We start from the raw sequence: 24,651 nt of genomic DNA, 5'->3' as shown, positions 1-24,651 counted from the left end.
TGGAAGCATGGCTCAAGACTCTTATCTCGAACCAGCAAACACTGCAAGTGGTACTATAACTCAAAGTGCTTCAGTGCTGGCCTTGAGCAGAAGTACTCAGGGACGGTGCCCAGGCCTTGAGTTCAATCCTCCTTGAATACCAACTGGGACAAGCCATCCCAGCAATGAGCACCTAGACTCAGCCAGTTTGGGGAACAAGGGACCATGGAAAGGAGTAAGAGGAGATGATGTCACATCAGCAACTTTCAAAATTAACCAGAGCCAGGAGGTCAATAGAAGAAAGAAGCCTGCCCATCTAGTGTCCATACCTGTCTACCTATTAACTGGACAGGAATTTATATTCTTACCTTTGTTACGTGATTTTTCCTCTACCTAATCACCAGATGTCAGAAGTAGCTAGGGACATTTCTACCAATATTTTTCAGCCCCAAGTCCTTCCTCTTGGCATTTATTTGCTCTCTAGTATTTTTTCCCAGCACCTCAATGCCTCATGAGACTTCTCCAGACTTCATCTAAGGACTCATGCCACCAAGGGACAGCTGCTGCTCGCTGCCTTCTCTGGGAGGGGACCAAATTCCAGCCTTTTACCCCTAAAGTCGACGCCCCTTGTCAGCAGGAAGTAGCCAGAGAGAATCTGCATCCTATTTCATGATTATTAAAAGGCTGGAATGTAAGGTCCGCTCCTGGAAGGCGAGAAGACTCCACCCTCCTCCCAGCAAAGTCTCCACCCAGTACCTGCATTATCTAGGCAACTGGCACACCTGGAAGAGGTCACATCTGCATCTGCTGAGGTGACATCTGAATTTGATGTGGCCACACCTTTCTCTGTCCATACCCTAGATGAGGCCTAGCCCAGGCCCAGACGCCATCTTTCCCAGCTCGCTCTCTTTCCCAGCTCTCTCTCTTTCCCAGTGCTCTCTTACCCAGCTCTCTCTTTCCAAGCTCATTCCCATCTCTCTTTCCTAGTTCTTTTTCCCAGCTCTTTCCCAGCTCTTTCACAGCTGCATGGAGGGCCAAGATCACCTGGTGCCAGCCAGAATGATGAATAAACCTACCCCTTACCTGAATAAAAAAAAAAAAAGCTGGAGGACTCATATTTCTCCATGTTAAAACTTTAAAAAGACAGAACAATCAAGTATCAAGTATGGGAATGACTATAAAAACAGAAATACACAGATCAATAGAATGCAATTATAAGTCCAGAAATAAATCCTTATATTTATGGTAAACTGCTTTGTGAAAAGAATTTTCAAAAGTGCTTTGATAAAGGTCTCAAACAACAAGATACCTACATCTAAAAGAATTCAGTTGGGCCACTCCACATACATACTTGGCACTGGTGGCTCACACCTATAATCCTGAGTACTCAGGAGCCTGAGATCTTAGGATCACAGATGAAGCCAGCCTAGAAGAAAAGTCCAAGTGATTCTCTCCAAATAACCAGAAAAAAAATGGCTCAAGTGGTTGGTAAGGTGCTAGCTGTAAGAGTCAAAAATAAGAGCATGAGGCCCAAGTACTAGTTCAAGCCCAAGTAATAGAATACACACACACACACACAAATTAGTTCAAAATAGATTAAAGGCCTAAAGAAAAAAACGAATCATAAAACTCTTGAAGAATCAGGTGTAACTATCTGTGATGTTGCTTTAGGAAATATTTCATAAATTGATAGTAAAAATATAAGAAACAAAAAAATAGCTGGATTTCTCAGAAATGTTTCAGGTGATGCTACAAACACTACCAACAGAGTAAAATAGAAAACCATAACATTTTAGAAAATATTTGTAAACTGCATGTCTGATAGTCTGATTATTTAGATGAAAAATTATTATGTAACTATATAATTATATTATTGTGTAATACTCATTTTTAAAGAGGCAAAATATACAAACACACATTTCTCAAAAATACAAAAAAATAGCCAAAAGACACATAAAAATGATTCTCAACATCAACAGACAGACATCAGAGACATGCAAATTAAAATCAAGATGAGTTACCATTTCACATTCTTCAGATATTATTATCAAAAAGGTAGCTTGGAGCTGGTGGCCCATACCTATAATTATAGATACTCTGGAGACTGAGATCTGGACAGGAAAGTTTAAGACACTCTTATCTCCAATTAACCACCAAAAGAGCCAGAAGTGGAGCATGACTCAAGTGGTAAAGCATCAGGCTTGAGCAAAAAAAGCTAATGGACAGTGCAAAGGCTGTGAGTTTAAGCCCAAATACTGGAATATTCACATGCATTTTCACAAGGAATTGGAGAAATTGAAACTTATTAAAACATTTTGGGAGGGGGTCTATGTAAAATGCTTCAACCATTTTGGAAAACAGTCATCACTATATGATATTACCGAAGAATTACCATACAACTCAGCTGTTATAATCCTAAGTATATACCCATGAGTCCAAGCAAACACTTGTGCATGGATTTTTTTTTTTGTCCTTTCGTGGGGCTTGAATCCTGGACCTGGGCTCTGTCTGTCAGCAATTCAGCTTAAGGCTAGCACTCTATCACTTAAGCCACAGTGCCACTTCCAATTTTCTGGTGATTAATTGGAGATAAGAGTCTCAAGGACTTTGCTGCTCTGGTTGGCTTTGAACTTCAGCTATCCGATCTCAGCCTCCGGAGTAGCTAGTATTACAGTTGTGAGCCAATGGCACCTGGCTTGTGCATGGATTTTTACAGCAGCATTATTCATAAAAACAAAAAGGCCAAATGACCACTCACCAATATATGGACAAATAATGGAATGCTACTCGGCAATATAAATGAGTAGAAAGGAAGTGCTAACAAATACTAGTAAATGGTGCTGGCAAAATTGGTTAACTACTTGTAGAAAACTAAAGCTAGATCCTTATATATCATCCTGCACCAGAATCCACTCCAAATGGATCAAAGACCTCGGAATCAAAGCAGACACTCTGGAAACATTACAGGATAGAATAGGAGAAACCCTAGGTCTCCTTGGCTCAGGCCGAAATTTTCTTAATAGAGACCGGGAAACACAACAAATCAAAGAAAGGTTGGACAAATGGGATTGCATGAAGTTGCAGAGCTTCTGCATGGCAAAGGACATAGCTAGCAAGATCAATAGAAAGCCTACAGATTGTGAGAAGATCTTCACTAGCCATACAACTGACAAGGGTCTCATATCTAAAATATACTTGGAACTCAAAAAATTAAATTCCCCAACAACAAATCCTCAAAGAAACAACTGCTCAATAAATAAGTGGGCTAAAGACTTGAAGAGAAACTTCTCTGAAGAAGAAAGAAGGATGGCCAATAGACACATGAAGAAATGCTCAACCTCCCTAGCCATAAAAGAAATGCAAATCAAAACAACATTGAGATACCACCTCACTCCAGTTAGAATGGCAAAAATCAAGAACTCTAATAACAACAGATGCTGGAGGGGATGTGGACAGAAGGGAACCTTACTTCATTGTTGGTGGGAGTGTAAACTTGTTCAACCACTTTGGAAAGCAGTATGGAGGTTCCTCAAAAGACTTCACATAGAGCTCCCCTATGACCCAGCAATCCCACTTTGGTGTATTTACCCAAATGTTTACAAACAAGACCACACTAAAGCTACCAGCACAACTATGTTTATTGCAGCATTATTTACCATAGCTAAGATATGGAACCAACCCAGATGCCCCTCAGTAGATGAATGGATCAAGAAAATGTGGTATATACACACAATGGAATTTTATGCCTCCATCAGAAAGAATGACATTGCCCCATTTGTTAGGAAATGGAAAGGCTTGGAAAAAATTATATTAAGTGAAGTAAGCCAAGCCCAAAGAAACATAGGTCCCATGGTTTCCCTTATTTGCAATATCTAGTATATGTATGAGTCAAGCAGAAAAGGTCAGATAATGTGATGTTAGGAAAATGAACCCTTAGATATGTATTTAAATGTTTTTTTCTTTCATGCATGTGTTTCTAACGCATTTATAAGATTATTTCTTTGTAGCTTTGTATGTCCCTCCCCCACAGTATAACCCCTGCTTTCACTATATTTGATGTCAGTATAATTTGTGGAGGAGAAGGGGAAAAACAAGTCGTTTAAGGATACAGGTGGACCTGTTGCAACAATGAAAAGTACAAGTTGTCATGTCGAAAGCGAGCTTTACAACTTGGGGGGGAGGATTGGATGGGGGGCTGGGGGAGGCTGGGAAGGGATGTGAAGGGTAAACAAAGGAGGAGGCTGCAATGCTTGATAAGAAATGTACTCATTATCTTGCCCATGTAATTGTAACCCCTCTGTACAGTATGTTTACAATAAAAAAAAGAAAAAAAACAAATACTACTACATGAACAAACCTCATTAAGTATGCTAAGTTTAAAGGGTCACATAAAGCCTGGTGCTGCTGGATCATCCTTATCTATAATCCTTTGTTGGGATTAACCTCTCAGGTTGCTAAGATCTGTAGGATCAAGCTAGGCCAGCTGGGGTAGAAAAGTTTGAGAGATTTCATTTCCAAAATCAACAAGAAAAAGCCAGACTGGAGCTGTGGTTCAAGTAGTAGAGCACTTGAGCTCTGAGGAAGCAAGCTGATCACAAAAACCCCAAGTTCAAGCCTTGGAATTCATAAGAAAAGGAGAAGAAACATGGTATATGATTCCATTTGCATGAAAGATAGACAATGGGCAAAAACAGAGAAAATAGTATCTGTCAAGGGCTAGGGGGCTTTGTGAGGCACTGGTGATTTACTGCGAGTATATGCCCTTTCTTTTGAGGACAATGAAAATGTTTTAAAATTGATTATGACAAAAAAGTGTGTGACTCTGAACATAATAGAAAATAGTTTTACAATATAAACTGGTGAATTTTATTCATGTGATTAACTTCTCAGGACAGCCTTTTAAACAAAATGAGAGATTTTATAAAACAAAAGATTTTTCTATAAGGTTTCTTCCTAGTTTGTTTCAGTCCTTTTTCTGTTTATTCTTGCCACTATTGTACCCTATATGTGTATATTATAATAACACTGTAGATTATATTCTGTTTAAGGTTTAAAGGAGAGAAGTGCTCCTACCTTTTAAGTCTATTACTTTACTCTCATTTATCGAAGAGTTTTAGATTTGGATTTGGGCATAAAAGATAGCCAACAAAGTAATGATTTACTTCTCACATAAGCAAGTAAACTTGAAAACTGAAATTCAAGAACCATCCAAATATATCCATATACAACTAAAATAATCCTAATATTAAGTATAATTTATATACCAACATGTCACCAAACTCATACTATCTAGTAAAGAACTTGATATTTTAAAATCACACTTACATATTAGCATTTTAAAACTTTCTAAATTTAAAATTTGTAAATGTTAAATCATATTTATTATTTATTATTTCATTATATGAAAAATAAACAATAGTATACTAATTAGTAGAAAATGTATATACATACCTCCCATCTAAAGCTGGGTATTTGTAAACTCCATTTTCAAGTGCATCAAGCAGCTGTGCACCTGTTACCCTGACAACTAAAACTGGGTCTACTATGGGAAGAACAGCCAAGAGATCATGCAAAGTGAAATTCCCTGGTGGATGTATTCGGTCAGATCTGAGAGTGCCTATATTAAGAAAAAAAAACCTTTTTTATTCTTAAAAAAACCTTTATTACTCAATGTTATGCTTAAAACTTCAGTGTTATCCACCACATTGACAAAAGTTCCTAATCATGTATTTAGTACCTCCCTCTGTGTTAACTACTTGATAATCATAGTTATATCTAGTATATTCATTTTTAAAAGAATTCATTTCATGGTAACTATCATTTTCTCTGTATGTTACAGAATATTACAACTGAAAAGCCACTGCCTCTCTCATTGTTTTCAGTCAGGATTATGCCTAAAACCATTCCATAATAGATCATCTAGTTTCAAAGACTCCACAGGCAATACCTCCAAAGATTTCGTAAGTTAATAATACTAAACTAACAAATTTCACATCTACAAAATGTTCCCACAAACTATCAGAAATTATTCATGTATAAGACAAAGGGTCCCTTGTACTTTCAGTTACAATATCATTGCAAGAAATTAAAATGTTAAATTATACTACATTATAAACTTTTGAAGCTTTCAGTTTCTTAGAGAGTGACATCATCCAGGCCTATTACCCATCATAATCCTAGACAGAACAATTTCATTCAGATGATTAATACACAAAGATGGCTAGGCTAGGAAGTTTTCCATTCACCTTACACAATTTTGCTTACCACCTCTTCTTACTGCACAGGTGCAAAAGGAAAACTGGTGAAAGAGTAAGCATTTGAGTAAAAGGTTTCAACTCACCACTCCTCATATAGTCAAGGCATAATAGCACACCACATTTTAAATAGATAATGACAAAGACTAATGCTCATTTGAAACTTCTTTGAAAACAAAAGTTAAAATTTTTTAAAAAGTTAAAAACTAAAGCATTTAGTTTTCAAATAAACTGCAATATCTAATTACAAAGGTTGTACCTGAATACAACAGAAAATTGTAAACTTATCAAATAAAAATGAATTTCTAAATAGGATTTGCATTTATAGCTATTACAAATTCTGAAAACCTAATGTATTCTATGTTTATTTTTAAAAACTTTAACAATGAAATCACCTGAATTAAGTAGTGCTACATCAGCACGAGTAGCCTCCAACATTGCATTAGTTACCAGGTTTCCAAGATTGCTCTCGCTTCTTCTTACAGTAATTTCACGACCATCTAATTCCATATCAATTGGGCAGAGAACTTCTTCTAACATGTACTAAAAGAATTAAAAATTAGCTATCTAAGAATAAACATTTATATTTTATTAATTTTTCTCCTTCTGACCATTTTCCCTATCTCCAAGTGAAAATCAAATAAATTACTGCAACCTTTCCTCTCCAATTAAGAGTACTAAAAAGATGCAAAATATTGCATATATCAGCAATCATTTATATTTCAGAACCACTTAGAGAGTCAAGTTATCAAATTGAAGGAGCCATCCCCCCCATCCGGGAGAGCCAGAATACTGCTACTAAGTATCTATATTCCCAATACCAAGCTAACCCAAACATAAAGCTATCCATTTATTCTTTAACCAAAATCAGAACTATATTCTCATCAAACCAGTTGGGGTACCAAACAGTACATGAACAATACATTTACTTGTTGAACCTAGTCCATATTTCTTATCAGCTCTTGAAAATGTGAAGTTTTTGTTTGTTTATTTATTTTTGCCAGTCCTGGGGCTTCATTTCAGGCCCTGGGCTCTATCCATGAGTTTCTTTTGTGCTCAAAGCTGGCACTGTACCACTTGAGCCACAGCACCACTTTCAGTTCTTGCAAATGTAATTCACGCTCCTGCTCCCTCTTCCTCTTCCTCTTCCTCTCCCTCCCCCCCCCCTCTCTCTCTCTCTCTAGGAATTACTGTGTGAATAAGGCCTTGGGAAGTAAGCTAATCAACAAGTCTTCAAATTCATAATAAAAGTTTAAGTGGCCTCATTAGAAACTTCACAAATATGGAGGTACTTAAATAGAAAGCAGAAAAGAATTCCCTTTCAGTGCAAGCTGATATAAACCTGTTTTTTTTAATATACTTCTTAAGAAATTTGACTAATTTCTTTGTTAGAGAAGTAAATTCTTGGTGAATCTGAGTATTGAAAAATATTTTCACAAAATTACTTAACACACCTGGAAGCCAGTGGCTCACATCTGTAGTCCTAACAGATCTGAGTCAGCTTGGGCAGGAAAGTCCAGGAGACTCTTATCTCCAAATAATCACAGAAAAAGTGGAGCTGTGGCTCAAGTGGTAGTATGTTAGCCTTAAACTAAACGAGTTCAGGGACAGCACCCAGCCCCAGAGTTCATGCCCCAGGAATGGCAAAAAATTAAAAAACAAAATAAAACAAAAAAACAGCCAGGTGCCAGTGGCTCACACCTATAACCCTACCGACTCAGGAGGCTGAGATCTGAGGATTCGGTTCAAAGCCAGCCTGAGCAGGAAAGTCTCTGAGACTCTCATCTCCAATTAACTACCAGAAAACCAGAAGTGGGGCTGTGGCTCAAGTGGTAGAGCATTCGCCTTGAGCTGACAAGCTCAGGTACAGTGCCCAAGCCCAGGGTTCAAAAAAATGCCCTATGACCAACAAACAAAACAAACAGAAAACTTAACACAAATGTAAACATTAATCTTGGTCTAAATTCCAATCACACATAAGGCCAAATAAAATTATTGAAAAATCAAAATCCAATAAAGCAAAACTAATATATTACAATTTAATACTGTCTAAAAATGTTCATGTAAGCAACCTGCTCTTTGCTAAATAATGTAAGTAATATTCACCTACCTGTATGTTTTGGGTAAACTCTTTTACTATCGCTTTGATATATGAATCTTCTTCCAAATAACTTAAAATGTCCACTTTCTCGAATATGCATTGGAAAGATGAATCAAAAAGTCTTATATTTATTTTTGTCAGGTTTTTAAAATCAGATCCACTTTTGACAATCCAAGTTTCATTTACTTTCCTGATTCCATATTCATGGTCATGGCCTCCAAGAATCAAATGGACTCCTTCTGCTCCTTGGGCAAGCCTTGTATCATTGCCCCACTTCATGTGAGTTATTGCAATAACAAGATCTGCTCCTTCTTCTTTCAGTTCTACTGCTATTTCATTAGCAACATCAACATAATCTTTATAGTCTACATTTGACTTATTAACAGTGGCCAGAGTATCTAGCCAATCTTCTTCAACTAATCCCATTAAGCCAATTTTTATATTGTTCCAATTAACTAATTTTTTTACTACAGCATGTCCAAGAGGTTCAGAAGTAAATCTGTCATAGACATTACTGAGAAACCATGTAAAATGCATTTGTTTCATGTATTCTTCTAAAACATCAACACCAAAATCAAACTCATGGTTTCCTAAAATGAAAAAGTTTTACATGTAATTCACAAGCTTGTTATTCTATTTCCACATTAACTTAAGTTTTCCAACTAGAAGAGTTCCAGTATTTGAAAATCTATAGGTTAAGAGCTTTCATTCAACTATCCCAACTCCTCTTTACAAATTATTTTTTAAAAAATTAAGAGGCCTTCATTCTAAAGATTTTCTCCTTGTAATTCAGATAGTCTTGAGTTTTTAAAGAAATTCTTCAGAAAACCCATACAATCAGGGGAAATGCAATGATATGTTTAATGATATTTATTGATTAATAAAATAATGACATAATAATGATTAATGATATTTATTAATTAATAAAATTAATGAGGGCAAACCACTTTATATAAAGATATATACTTTATAAAAAGCTTTACCTCTACTGCTAACTGAAGTATCATTTTAAAAAGCCAATCACACTGTAAGAAATAGAAACCCTGAAATAGTTCTACTGCATTTTCTGCAATACTTGTGTTCCCTATGAAGTATAAAGTAATTACAGAAATCAAATTTGAACTCAGAAGTCACTAATATTTTAACTAATTCTGTGGTAGATCCTCTTATCAATGAAAAAACTCCAGTAAGATTAATAATTTTCTACTGACATATATTTTTCTCATTTCATATTTTAAAGCATAAGATTCATATAAAGGAAGCTTGAACAATATAGTGAAATTTTTTATCCATTTTTAGATTAATCAGCATGCTATTATGCAAAAATCAGGTGTAAGCTAGTTTCATCTTTCGGAAAATGTGTTGACAAGTGATGTTAATATATCAGAATTATAGACGTTTATGAATTATATTTGCTTTCATGTCATTAGAGAATTTTATAATTGTTGATTTGGTCGAAACCTTTTATTAGCAACATCTTCAACATTTCTCCTCTCCCAACATCCTTTATTGAGAAAATTCTTTAATGAGACTCTTACAGATAATACAGCAAGTATTAGCTCCCCAATTCTGAACATCTAAAATGCTGCAAAATCTGAAAATATTTTGAGCACCAACATGATGCCATAGCAGCTAATTTCATACCTAGACTCAGGTAACATGTCACGTCAAAGCACAGAGCATTTAGTTATGCAGAATTATTTTCAATTCAGGTATGTAAGGTATACATGAAACATAAATGAATTACATGTTTAGACTTGGGTCCCATCTCCTAAGATATTATTATTCTGTATATGCAAATATTTCCAAATCCAAAAAGTTAGAAATCCTAAACATTTCTAGTCCCAAGCATTTTGGATAAGAAATACTCAACCTGTTATAATTAAATAACCACTTATAGTTCTTTACAATAATACTTGTAATGTACACAAATCTTAATATATAACTATGATAAAGCTATAGGACCAAAGGTTGATTCATATAGATCACTTTCTTATGTATGAGAACTGGAATTAAAAACACATACCATTACATTTATGTCCCTCCAAAATTAAATACTTAGGTGTAAACCTAACAAATATGTATACAATCTATATGAGAAAAAGTACAAAGCTATGATGAAAGAAATCAGAGAACTAGAGAAATTTACAAATAGACTCAATATTTCCAAGATTTAGTTCTTCCCAAATTGGTCTTTAGATTCAATGCACCAAAAGAAAATTATTTTGTGTATGTACGCAAAACAATCTAACGTGTATATGGCAAGCCAAAGACCTTGAGTAGGCAATACAATATTAGAAAACAACAAAATTTTAAAAATTGACATTAATTCATTTCAAGGTATGTTATAAACTACAGTGTTCAACATAGAGTAATACTGGTTAAAAATTCCACAAATAGATCAGTGAAACAGGGTAGAAAATCTTGAAAAAGGTTCACATAAATACAATAGACCTTTGACAAAGAAGTAACGATAGCACAATTGAGAAAACACTCTTTTCAACAAATGATGCTGAAATTGGACATCCTTTTAAAGCTAAATATCACAAACTCTTAGAAGATAACATCAGAAAAAAACCTAAATAACTGTGTCATTGGAAATGACTTTTTAGATACAACGCTAAATAGGTAAAGAACGTGGACTACATTAAAAGTAAACATTTCTGCTCTAAAAAAGACATTCTCATGTGAATGGAAAGCCAATCCAATGACCAGGAAAATGATTACAAAAGACAACTGATAAAGAACATTTATATAACATATTCAAAGAATTCATAAAGCTGAATAATAAGAAAACCAAGAAACTAAAATGTGTCAAATACTTTAAGAGGGCAAGTAAGCATATAAAAAGATGAACCACGTTGTACATCATCATGAAAATTCAAAACAAAAGAATATTACTACATACCTATCAGAATGGCTAAAATCCAGATATAAACAGTCATATATGGATGAGAATGGGAAGCAACAGGAATTCTCATTCATTGCTGGTTGGAATGCAAAATGATATGGCCTTTGGGAAAACTGTTCTGCAAGGTTTCTTGATTTTTTTTTGTAGTACTAACATTTGGTAGTTTTCTTTTTTACCCTCTTTGTGTTCTCTTTAAAAGTTGTACAAAGGGATTTAAATTTGACCTGTCCATTTATATGCATGATATATTTTGATCAGAGTATGGCTTTGAACTTAGGGGTTTCATTTCCTATTCAGACATTTTACCATTTGAGTCATGCCCCATCCCCTTTTCAAATAAAGTTATCTTTATTGTTTCCCAGTCCAGCCTCAACAGTGTTCTCCCTGTTTTATGTTTCCAATATAGCTGCAATAACAAGCACATATCACATGCCAACCTTTTTATTGTTTGAGACGGAAGTCTCATGAACTTTTTGCATACTGGTCCTAAACCATAGTCCACCTGATTTCAGCTTCCCAAGTAACTAAGATTACAACCACTACACATTGCTCAGTTTTCTTAAAAAATAAAAGTAAATATATGATTTAGCAATCATACTCCTTGGAATATAATCAAAGGAGTTGACATTTTATGCTTACAAAAACACATAATGATGTTTATAATGGTTTTTTCTTCCACTGTGGCAATTTAGCAGCCACCAAGATGCTTTCTGGTAGAGGAATGGATAAATAAAATGTGGTTTCTCCAGACAGCAAAGCATGAATGATAAAGATGTGAGCACTGGAGTCAGCACCATTGGGTATAGAGGCATAAAGCACCAGAGACCAGCTTATAGTTAACTTTAAATCTAACGTTAGCTATCATGAATTTAGTTATTATTTTAGATACCCATGTGTTTAATAGTATGCAGACCCCTAAATATCTGATCCCCCTCACTGTGCCTAGGCAGTTTGCGCTTTATGCCCAGTCACTCTGCTGGACTAAAAGAGAAACAATAATCAAATCTCTGGAATAACCTGACAGAAGAACAGACAGGACACACTGTGTCACTCCTGAGCACTTGCTGAGGTATAGGCTCTTACTTCCCAAGAGGAAGAAAAACTCAGTTTCCTGGGAACCTACAGCCTACAGGAACAATTCCAATGATAACTCCTTGTATTGAATCCTGCCCAGCACAAAAATATTTTAATGAGAAAATTATCAGGCAAAGCACAACATTAAAATACAGTCTTCCCACAGTAGATACTAAAATTTGAACAAAGTATTTCACAATAATTTTAAATAAAATTAAAGACGGCCAAAAAGCAGAATGTTTTGATGGGAGAAAAGAAGAAATGATAGCACTCTATTGTAAATATGCTTCTTTGTGTAAAGAGATGAATTGTTATATCTGTTTATATGACACAAAAAGATGCTTGAGGAGAAACCTAAAAAAAAGATTACTCAAAGAAAGTAGGAAGTAGGAAAAGGGTCAAGCATAAAAGTTTTTTACTCTCTAATCAAAATGTTTGGTTATGAATATTTTAGGTGAATATATTATCTGAATAGATATTTATTTGTGTCATACAATAGAGCCTATGATAAAAGTACAAACAAAAATATATTGTTGGAGCATAGTTCAAAAATATTTAAGAACAAACTTCAATCACTTAGATGTTATTTTGCTTGAGGTAAGAAATCATAGTCTAGTCATACTGCATTTAACATTCACTTCTGAATGTAAGAGAAAAGGTCCTAGGCTGTGTTTTAAGTTTTATCAACAAGTGTTGATATTCTGTGACTTTTAATGAATTATTACTTTTAAATATCAATAATCACCTTAAAATATCAAAGTCCATTAATATTAATTAGCTCATCAATCAATATCTCAGAATTAAAGCAGTAAGTAAAAAAATTAAGGATATTCAAATGTTAAATCAAGGTTGTATGCTTCACCATCAGTATAGACAAAATATATTCATCTTATAGTTGGTCTTTAATATTACTTTTCAAATATGAGGATAAAGTAGTCGGTGTCAAAATTCTATCGTTTTAAATTCTGAAGCCCATTTTAAAATGCTCATCAATGTACTTTATTGCTATTCCAATCAACAACTGTTTGAATCAGCTTTACTTACTTTAAATGCAACCATATATCCTAAATCATTCCCATACTTGAATACATTATGGCTTCTCCCAATAGAGCGACAAAATAATATCATATATAAAATGGAATGTTTAATTTGTTTAATTGTATTTATGATGTATGTTAACTAGGTAACATGCTGGGTATCTTTTTTTTTTTTTTTTTGGTTGGTTATGGGGCCTGAACTCTGGGCCTAGGCGCTGTCCCTGGGCTCTTCAGCTCAAGCCTAGCACTTGAGCCACAGCACCACTTGTGGCTTGTTCTGCTATGTGGTGCTGAGGAATCAAAGCAGGGGCCTGGCGCATGGAAGGCAAGCACTCTACCATTGAGCCACCTTCCCAGCCCTGGATATCTTCAGTAAACTCTTCCAGCTTCACCCCTATCTTTTTCTACCCTGCTATGAGTACTCCAGTTTCTATGGGCTTCAATACTGGCTCCTTTGTGTGTCTTCCTACTGAATTAAACCAATGGCAGGCACAGACATGAATGTGGAGAAAATGGTTGGGAACAGAACAGTTTCAAAGTACTTATTCTCCACATTTTCTTCTCCATTACAGATCAGTGTTGACGCACTGTAATGCTGTACTGAAAGTCATGTATCTTACTAGCTGATCTGTCCATGGCAGTTCTTTCTCCTTACAGATTAGAGGTTCTAATAGAAATAAAGTGTAATCAATAATCTAATTTAATGTGATATATATGCATATCTCCACCTCAAATATTATTTCATCATGTGATCAACATAAAAATGATTGAGATATTTTACATGATTCTGCTTTCATACTGACTTATAAACTGCAGTGCACATGAAGTTAAACTTAAAACAGACCAGTTTGGACCTGTCACATTTTAAGTCCTGAATATTATATTATCCCTCCTTCCTTAAGATTTTCCTTCTCTTATCTATACCTTTGTAAATAGCTTTTTTATTAGACTCTTCTTAAATTTCTCATGTGGATGTGTCACCTATTTTCAGCCAGGGTGAGACTGATATGTATAGATAAATGTTTGACTTCAATAAAAGTAGTATGCAAAAATGATACAATCATACAATGATCTCGGCTACAGGAAAAATATACATGAAAGAATATGGAAGCAAGTATCACAAAATATTGATTAAATAATAGCATCATAATTAGGTTCTGCTTTTTGGTATTTTTGTACTTTTCAAATTTCATTGAATTTATTAAAAATTTACAAAATCAAAACAAAAATGTAACATAATACTTAGCAAAACTGAGAAGCTGAAATAACCAACAAGGATCAGCTATTTCTTCTCAACTTCTTAAAACAGAGTTCATCTAAAAACAAGATCTATAAAAAGAAGATTGAAATCAACCAGATACAGATTTGTGGTACAATGTCAAAATGACTGAAAATAATAAAATCACTTACAGTAAATGTATACATTCCTTGAGGAAAGGAGTTCAACACTAAGAAGTCAGCGTGCTACCATGAGAACATAATACTAGAACATGAACAATAGTAGAACATAAACAAATTAGGACTTCTGGTCCAATCCAGTGGAGGGACCTTACAGATATATACTGGATTTAAGTGTGGAACATTTCTAGACTGTAAATTCTTAATCTACATAGTAAAGAGTCCCAGAATTATTTCTTGGTCCTTGGTAGACAAGACAAAGAATGGAAGAAGAGTTAAGCCAGGCACAGTGGCTCTCTCTGTAATCTCAGCTACTTAGGGGGCAGAGATTAGAGGACTGCAATTTCAGTCATCACAGGCAAGAGGTTAATGAGATCTAATACCAACCAATAAGCTGAGCATGGTGCGATTCCCTGGTTATCCCAGCTATACAGGAGATATAAACAAGAAGATTACAATTAAGGCTACACCAGGTAAAATGCAAGACCCTATGTGAGAAATAGGTAAAATTAAAAGGGTTGGAGGCAGGGCTCAAGTGGCAGTGCTCATACCTAGCACTAAGTTGAAATGACAGAACTAGGAAGTAAAAAAAAGGAGGACTGATTCTTTTTTCAGTGATTCTTTGTCTTTTGCCACCTAAAGAAACAAAGTTTGGAGAAAATGGCATGAATGACTGGATTTTATATAGTCATTTTGTTCTTTACTTAGTTCTGCCATCTTATCTACTTTTACAATAAATATCCCCTAATGCCTATCTAGAATGTCTCAGTATCCCTTTTTTCCCCTATGTCAAGCTCTTCATACTTCCAGTTTTATTGTGGAAACAAAAAGAAAACAACCTAAACATGTAATAACAAGTTCATTAGATAATGAAATACCCAATGATTAGAATACTATGCAACACCAATATAAAAATTATTTCCTGAACAATGAATGTGTACATTCAAAACTAATTAAAACGATAACAATTTGATGTTTATTTTATAATAAAAAAGGCTTTCATAATGCATGAAAATATTTACATTGTATTGTTCTTTTTTAAATAAATGTGATTAACCAATAGGAGAAAATGCTTAGAAGATGAGTATAAATCCTAATCAGTGATTCTCAGTGCCTAAATATAGAAATGTGCTTATTTCAAATAATCTAGTAGTAGTAGTATGTAAATTATAAAATTTGAATAAGAGTTAAGAGGATCAATTACAAATACTTACCAAAAACTGCAAAATGGACTCCCAATTCATTTAATATAGAAATCATATGTCTTCCTTTTGTTATTGTACTTAAGACGGAAGGATTTAGGCAATCACCACTAAAAATCAAGAGTGGGTTCAGGAAACTGAACTTTTTTAGAGCTGTTGCAAATCTAAAAGAAAAAAATGTTATATACTGTAATTTTATTCCTCTATTGTGTACTAAAGACATTTTATTTACTATTTTTACACATGAAGTTTATTTCAGAATTGCTAAGGTCATCCTACAAACAGATATCATGTATAACCATTAGTAAATTTACATTTTAAATAGTAATGTGAAGATTTTTCCTCAAAATTAGAGTAAAAGCTAAAGTGTACAAGGCATGGATGTTATAAGAACACTTTCTATAACTAGTGTACCTCACTTTTTAGCATAACACATCTTTAATTGATAGGCTAAAAAATTCTTAAATCATGTTTTTCCTTTAAATCTGAAATATACCACAAATGATATCCTTCTACCCCATGATGTAATCACTTAAGACATATAGGGACACTCAAACTATACTACAAAATACAAAGCCTTAAATGTGAATTATGTCCCCTGAGAGCAAAAGGAAAGATTTCTCTGACGTGTAACTCGGTTTTTAAAATTAAATTTCTTCCATCAGGTTTGATGTAAGATAATGCTTCCTTGTAGTCTTGTAATCTAATGTTCCACTGGTAAACAAATCTCTTCAACCTCATTACTAAGTACTTCCTTCATTTTACTGCCTCCCTTGCTTTCCCTTGAAAACTGAACTTCCCCTGAGAAAAGCCTTTCCTATCTCAGCCCTCTCCAGTGGCTACTACCCATTCTCTGACTCCTCACAATGAATGAGAGTGTGGAGACTGTAAAGAGAATGTGTCCTCTATGCTAATTCCAGGTTGGATAGTTTTCCTTTTTAAGCCTCAGAATATCTAAACTGACCTCTCTTCGTATCAGTAAGTTCTGGTGTCAATCAAATAATCCTAGTGCCAAGAACAAACCTTGGACAACTCTCTCAAACTTCTATTTTGTATGTTTTGTTCCTTCCAAACTAGACTACTCATTCCCAACCAATCTAGAAAACTTGTGACTTCTCTAAAACTGTTTAAGGCCTTGTCAGAGGATGAAATGTGTTCCTCTCTAAAAAATTATGTTCAAATCTTAATCCCAATACTTACTTACATAACATTATTTGAAATAGATACTTTGCAAATGCAATCAAGCTTCAGATGAGGTTATTATAGTAGGCTTGAACATAAAGACTAATATCCATACATGCAATTTGTGTCACTAAGACACACATGAAAAATGCCACGTGAAGAAAGAACCCCAAGACTGCCATCACACACTTAAAAGCCAAAGAATGCCAAGGATGCTGACCTTCACCAGAAATAGATTCTTCCCTGACAGTTCTTAAAGGAGCCAGTCTTCCAACACTTTTGACTTCATACTTCCAAACATCCAGATGTTAGAGAAAAGATCTCTTTTATGTTAAGACATCTATTTTGTACCAATCCCTGAAAACTATTGCAATACTGATATACATGAATGACTGATTAAATAAGTACCAAGAAATTCCCTACTCAGAAGGACTACAAATATTTATGTAGATATTTTGACCTTAGGAAAATGTATCGTAACTTTCCTTTAACTTTGAGCTGTGCACAATGACTTCCTTCCAAAAGTATGAAAATGGGTGAAAAAAGGAGGTTTACAGTAGAAAACCTGATAGATCAATGTCAACAGTTATGTCATGTTGGTAACATGTGTCCCAGAAATTATATGATAAAAATGAGCACTTTACTTCTAAGGTCTTCCTTGAAAAAATGAAAAAAAAAAAACAGCCCAATCTAATCATAAGAAAAAATATAACAAATATCTGACAAGCAATCCCTAAAACCAGCATGGTTCTTAAAAACAAAGTCTAGGAATCAGGAATATCAAATGCAACATAGTATCCTATATGGAATATTGAAACACAAAATCACATCATGTATCAACTGAAGATATCAGAATACACTTGTTGGTTAATAACAGTGTCAACTTTGGCTCATTATTATACCATACTTAAGGCAAAATATAAATAAGAGATGTGTGTGCACTTTTTGGACTATCTTTGTATTTTTTCTGAAAATCTAAAATAGTTTAGAAATTGCTTATTAAAAATAGATCAATGACCAAAACCCAACAAAATTCTTTTCACTACTATCACCACAGGAAGATTGTGTCATTATTCAGGACATAGTCATCCATTCAAAAGTATTCAATACTCACTTTCCATTAGACTTTATTATGGTTCATAAGAATGTAATAGTAAAACTGCTGCTTATGAAAATGCAAGCATGGGCTGGGAAGGTGGCTCAGTGGTAGAGCGCTTGCCTTGCATGCATGAGGCCCTGGGTTCAATTCCCCAGCACCACATCAGCAAAAAGAATAAAAGCTGGAAGTGGCGCTGTGGCTCAAGTGGTAGAGCACTAGCCTTGAGCTGAAGAGCTGAGGAACAGTGCCCAGGCCCAGAGTTCAGGCCCCACAACTGGACCCCCCCCAAAAAAAGAAAAAAAATACAAGCAATATAATTCTTAAGAGTAATCAAGGGAGTATGTAATGTGTTCCCAGATCCTCAGTCTATGATACCAATTATACATCACACAGTATATCAGACCAGATACTCCACTGAAAAAAATGGGCAGATTAATAGATGTATGGAAAACTAGCCTGTCTTTTCGAAGAGATATTCAGTAGCCTCCAAAATGCCTATATAGTTCAAATTAATTCCTCTACAGAATTTAGGCAATAAGATTTTTCTTTGCAAGATAAAGAAGAGCTAAACATAAATAGATTGTGGATAGAATGGGGAACAGAACTGAAATACTGAAAAAGAAAGGATAATTGGAAGATGTTACTCAACTATTTTCTATTCACTCCTACCTACATAGTCAGCCAGCCTCTCAGTACCTTTCAGGACCATCATACTAGCTACTGAATCAGAAATAGTTTTATTGTTGAATTAAAACCACTTTGTAAAACTATTATTGAATGTAGTAATAATTTAAAGGTTCTGTTACCCAGGATTAAATAAAAAAAATGTAGATTCTTTTCTTCTCTTTCTGGATATGTACATAACACACATTGTTGGTATACTGTCAAATAACTGTCTTGTTTATAGTATCTGTCTCCCATTTCCACCTGTTCCTTCTAATTTTTACTGCCACACTTGTTACTCCTCTGAGACTAATTTTCCTTACAGATTTCCTATCTTTTCTACTCAATACCAACCTTAATATCTTTAAAACATCTCTTAGATCTAGTCACAACCACATTTTTGACCACTTACTAAAACCTACACTAGAGCAGCTAGCTATGTATTCAACATCTGGTAGGGCATCAAGTTTTAGATATCACTATTCTTTTACATTAGAGCCTTACCTTACCACACACTGCAATTCTTAGTATTTTCCATCTCTGACTCTCTAGACCAATCAGGTCCATGGACCCCAGACTCCTAAATTTAAAGGGAAGGGGTGAATAAAGCCTGGAGTAGTGACTAAGGTAACTTACCAGCAAATATCACCTAAGCAGAAAAATTTTAAAAAGAAATGTAGGTCTTCTAAACATCAATCCTGAAACTTCCCATCTTCATTTACTCACTCGATGCTAAATTGCTCAATGCCCTGGCGGTGGTATCGAGGGTCTTCGGACGCACATGCTATCTAAGTGCTCTACATGCAGCTACATCTCTAAGCCTACTGTGCTTTCTAAATCACTCTAAGGTCATGAGTTCATAAGAGTCTCAGAAAAAGAAGAGGACAAGTCTGTATTTTAGGTCTCTAATAATTAGTAGTTATAGATGCCTGCCAGCTGATACCTGCTAAAATACATTTAAGGGGAAATGCTGGCATTTGTTAAATGTTTACCACCAGTTCAACATTATTACTGATTCTTCCTACAGCCTGCCTTTTTGTGTGTGTGTGTGAAAATACTGTACAGAGGGGTTACAATTACATGGGCAAGATAGTGAGTACATTTCTTATCAAGCATTGTAGCCTCCTCCTTTGTTTACCCTTCCCATCCCTTCCCAGCCTCCCGGTCTCCCCACCCAATCCTCCCCCCCCCCCAAAGTTGTAAAGTTCGTTTTTGACATGACAACTTGTACTTCTCATTGTTGCAACGGGTCCACCTGTATCCCCTCCATAAATTGTACTGACATGAAATACAGTGAAAGCAGGGGTTATACTGTGGGGGAGGGACATACAAAGCAACAAAGAAATCATCTGATAAATGCGTATAACCTGCCTTTTAACGGGGGGTGGGGGCATTTTTTACAAACGATCCAACAGGGGGTCAAGAAGGAAGACTTCTCCAAGACACAAGCAGTGGAAAAGCCGGGTTTGTCCCCGGGTCTGGATAAAACAAGTCCACCTCCCATGCCATCTATTTAAATAGGAGCTTTTGCCCTTGGGGCCCATGCAGACCGAGCTGCAGGCCGCCCTCCTTGGCCCAGCCCCCGTCCTCGGGGGGGGGGGGCACCAACACCAGGTTTGCTAACCAGGCCCAGCAAGGAGGCCGGTCGGTGGCCGGGAGGGTCTGCGTGGTTCCGAGAAGCCCAGCCCGCGTCCGCGACCCTTGCTGCCCGTTTTCTCTCCCTGCCCAGCACCACCCCGCATTTCCCCCCCAGGCCCCGGCCGGGAAGATGGCGGCCCACACCTCGCAGCGCCTCCCACGGGCTCCTCGGGCCGCGGGTCCACGTCATAAACGTCGTTGAAGTGAAGGATGGTCAAATCGCAGGGGCCCAGGTCTCCAGGCCGCTCCCCCCAGGTCACCAGAGCGGGCTCCGCCTCCAGCCCCGAGGACTGCGGCGGTGCCAAGGCTGGAGGCTTCTCCGCAGTCTCCATGTCCCGGGGAAAGGACTAGGCCGAGGCGCAGCTCCGCAGCGTGTGGAATGGAGGCCGGAGCATGCGCAGTACATGACGTGCAGGGGCGCGAGTGACCTGGAGTGGTGGCCTAGAGCTCGTCTGAAGCCTCTGGCCCACTTGGAGGACCTAGATAGGACTGGAGGCCCTGCCGTGGCCTTGTGGGCCTTGAGGACCACTCAGTGCCCTTGTTTCTTAGCATGAGTGAGGCAAGTGTCAGACTAGCAGAGCTCATAGCTCTGAAAGTCAACGCCCATAACTTTAAAGTCGTCGTGAACGGTTTTCCCCGTTGTGATCCTCACACCTCTTCAGGGAACTGTACCTGTTCACAGGAACATAGGGTGGAGGCTAGCCATCAATGACTTTTCAAAGACAGCTTTTGTCTACACCTGATTCTGTGCTTCATCCTGTGACTGAAGAGGTCTTTCCATTAATCTATTAATTTAAAAATAATTAAATACCATATACCAAGCATTTATGCATGGAACTGATTCTAATAAAAATAAAGTCCACCTTTACTCTTGGGCACATGATGGTTTTTATTTTATTGTATTTGTGTGTGTTTTGTTTTGTTTTTACTTTGTCTTTACCTCGTTCTTTCTAGACTGTGTTATAATACCCAGAGCCTTTTTCTGCTTCTACTGTAATCCAGGTGACCTTTCCTTCTTTTGGCTTTACTTAAGATGCAGGCAATTCACAATTTGTTTTCTTATTTACCACAATCTTTCGTTTGTGGTTTTCTATCACATCTGCTATGACAGTGCAATGCTACTGTCTTTTGTTGTGGTATGGGCTCTGACAGTCCTATGAGAAGGGACCAAGTGAAAAACTAATGCTTCTATTCAATTACATTTTACACCAGTTATTGTGGGCTGATGGAATCCATCCAGTCAATCAATAAGGTTCCTCAGAGTGCTGCAACCCTTTGGAATATTGCCAGTTGATCATTTGCTCAATTGAGATTGGATTAAATGGATACATCTGGAAGAATACAATGTGTCAACTTTGATAAAATAAGAAAAATGAAACCTGAAACAAATAAGTTAAGGAAATTAAAATAGTAGCAAAGACTCTCCTTTTAAAAAGCTACAGGCCAACAATGTTCAGCAAGTGAGTTGTAATGAAGTGGCTTGTTCAGTCTAGGGTTATGAAATTAGTGCAAATCAAGGTACTACAGGCAGAGGAAGATAAACCAATAAATATTTTATTTATGGTTATGGCTATAAAATTAGTTAAAATATAATTTCTATAGTCCATTTGAAACTAGCATTGCTTTGAGCATTGATCAGAAGACTATTAAGATTGCCTTAACAAGAGAAAAATATATCATTGTAAGTTTCTATATTATGTGGAAATAGAAAATTAAATGAATATTGGCAAATTGTGTAACAATTTGTCTTTGATTAAGTTAGTTGTTATTAATCCATCAGCATGTAAGGAATAAAGAAAACTTTCTTGACTTGGTAAACCAATCTTAAATATGTTCCCTTTAAGACTAGGAGTAAAGCAAGGCTGACCTCTATCACCACTTCCATTTAACAGATTATTAAATATCTTGGAAAGTACTGCAAGGGAAAAAAATAAAACAAGAGGAAAAATCACTGAATATACTAGATTAAGAAAATAAACGACAAAACGATCACCCAATAGAAACAGAAAAGGCATTTGATGCAATCCCATGGACATTCCTAATCAAATGTCCAACAAATGAGAAAAAGAAATGAAATCTAGCTGATAAACAGCATCTGTGTAAACTTAGAGTGAAAAAATTTGGAAAGACAAGGATTCCCACTTTTATCACTACTGCTCAGCTTTTTTCTGTCTTTGTAAGAAAAGTTTATTTTTATTAGCATGATAATTTCCAGTGTTATCCATTTTCTTGGAAATGATATGATTTCCATCTTTTTATGACTAAATAAAGCTCTATAGTGTACATATACATATTTTTTACTTTGTCCTAACCAGTATAATGAGGCAAGAAAGAAACTAAGACCTAAACTGGGGGAGGAGAGAAATTAAGTAAAACTTTATTTTTGCATGACATAATTTGACACATATAAAATTTGGAGGAATCCAAATATTCAAAATATATATTGATGGACTATATGGATGGAAATACTTTATTCTACCATCACATATTTTGTAAATCTAATTTTTTAAAAATTAAGTTTGTTTTAAAAGTCTGAATACCAAATACATTTGAACTAATAAAGAGATTCGACAAAACTGCAAAATCACAAGATACACAATCAATTTACATACATCAATAGTATCTCTTGACACTATCAATGATCAATCTGAAAAAAATGAAAGTAAGAAAATCCCATTCACAATAGCATCCAAAGGAACAAAAGTACTTAGAAATAAATTTAAAAGACATGGCTGCCTGTACATCAAATATCATAAAAACATTCTTAAATTCTTAAGAAAAATCAAAGAAGTAAATAAATGGAAATATATTATTTAATTTAAAGACCCAATATAAGTATCGATTTGATATAAAATAATTTATGGCCAACATAATCTCTGTCAAAATTCAAACAGATCTTTTTATAGAAATTCAAAACCTAAGTTTAAAATTTATATGAAGCTGGGTGCAGGTGGCTCACACCTGTAATCCTAGCTACTCAGGAGGCTGAGATCTGAGAATAACAGTTCAAAGCCAGCCTTGGTAGGAAACTCCATGAGACTCTTATTTCCAATAAACCACTAGAAAACCAGATGTGGCACTGTAGCTCAAGTGGTAGAGCGCTAGCCTTGAGCTGAAGAGCTGAGGGATAGCGCCCAGGCCCAGAGTTCAAGCCTCACAACAAAATAAATAAATAAATAAATAAATAATATTTTATATGAGACTGAAAAGGACAAGAATTCAAAAAACTAAAAAAAGAACAAGATCATTTATTTTCCATTCCATGAGGTATTTTTCCTCAATTCTGAAAATATCATAATGATTACTTTGAAGTCTTGATCCCTGCTACGTCAATATCTGCATTCATTTGTCATTTTTAAAGTTGACTCCCATCTTTACTGATGCTTTCATGTACTACTCCTTTTGCATGTCTAATAGTATTTGGTTGAAAACTAAACATTATATAATGATCATCTATAGTAACTTAAATCCTGTTGTGCATATCAATATAATCCTTTCGTTTCGAAGAATACTTTCTTGAATTCAAATTGCAAACTGTCTCTTCTCTGTTTGGCAATTATTGATGTACACATGCTTATGGAGTACAAGATCCTGATTCAACTTCAAGGGCACAATAACTGGAAGGGAACTTAGCTTAAAAGGCATGTTTGGAGAAGAGCTCAAGTATTTTAACTTTTAGGATACATGTTTGATTAATTATATTTTATTTTTTACACTGCATTTTTTCTGGTGTGGTCCTTCTTTCTGTAAGCTCAGTTGGACAATGCAGGTGACCATAAGTCATGATAAGAAGTAGAATTAAAAGTCAATTCCCAGACTAATGTTTAAGAAAGCTTCAAATTTATTGGCTATGGCATTGTTTTTGATCATTTTAGAAGTCTCTCAATAGGAATAAACAAACAAAAACCAAGGAAACAGCATTCGAAGTTGTGTATAGATTTCTCTGAGAGCTCTTTGATTTCCCTCTCCAAAGGAAATGAAATCATATCTTTGATAAACAAGTAGGCTATTTTAAAGCCCTCTGCTTAAGAGAATAAAGTTTAAAAAATGAATTGTAGGTCTCAAGGGAATACAAATAGAATGTTCTCCATTTCTTCATATGTACACATTCTT

General features: G+C 35.6%; 1 protein-coding gene across 1 annotated transcript in view; it reads right to left on the bottom strand.

Annotated features, from left to right (window-relative positions):
- Window positions 1-20,870, bottom strand: part of LOC105992382 (5'-nucleotidase-like) — a 32,004-nt gene extending 11,134 nt beyond the window's left edge. Inside the window, exons 1-5 of the mRNA XM_013025235.1 lie at window positions 20,683-20,870; window positions 15,969-16,120; window positions 8,344-8,924; window positions 6,629-6,776; window positions 5,431-5,596 (exon numbers count right to left, since the gene is read on the bottom strand). Of these exons, the coding sequence (XP_012880689.1) occupies window positions 5,431-5,596; window positions 6,629-6,776; window positions 8,344-8,924; window positions 15,969-16,120; window positions 20,683-20,870 (1,235 nt within the window). The remainder of the gene's footprint in view (window positions 1-5,430; window positions 5,597-6,628; window positions 6,777-8,343; window positions 8,925-15,968; window positions 16,121-20,682) is intronic.
- Window positions 20,871-24,651: the final 3,781 nt, after the last annotated feature.

Source organism: Dipodomys ordii, unplaced genomic scaffold (genome assembly GCF_000151885.1).
Source record: "Dipodomys ordii isolate 6190 unplaced genomic scaffold, Dord_2.0 Scaffold83, whole genome shotgun sequence".
Classification (NCBI taxonomy): Eukaryota; Metazoa; Chordata; class Mammalia; order Rodentia; family Heteromyidae; genus Dipodomys; species Dipodomys ordii.
This window is presented reverse-complemented; position numbering and strand designations above follow the sequence as displayed.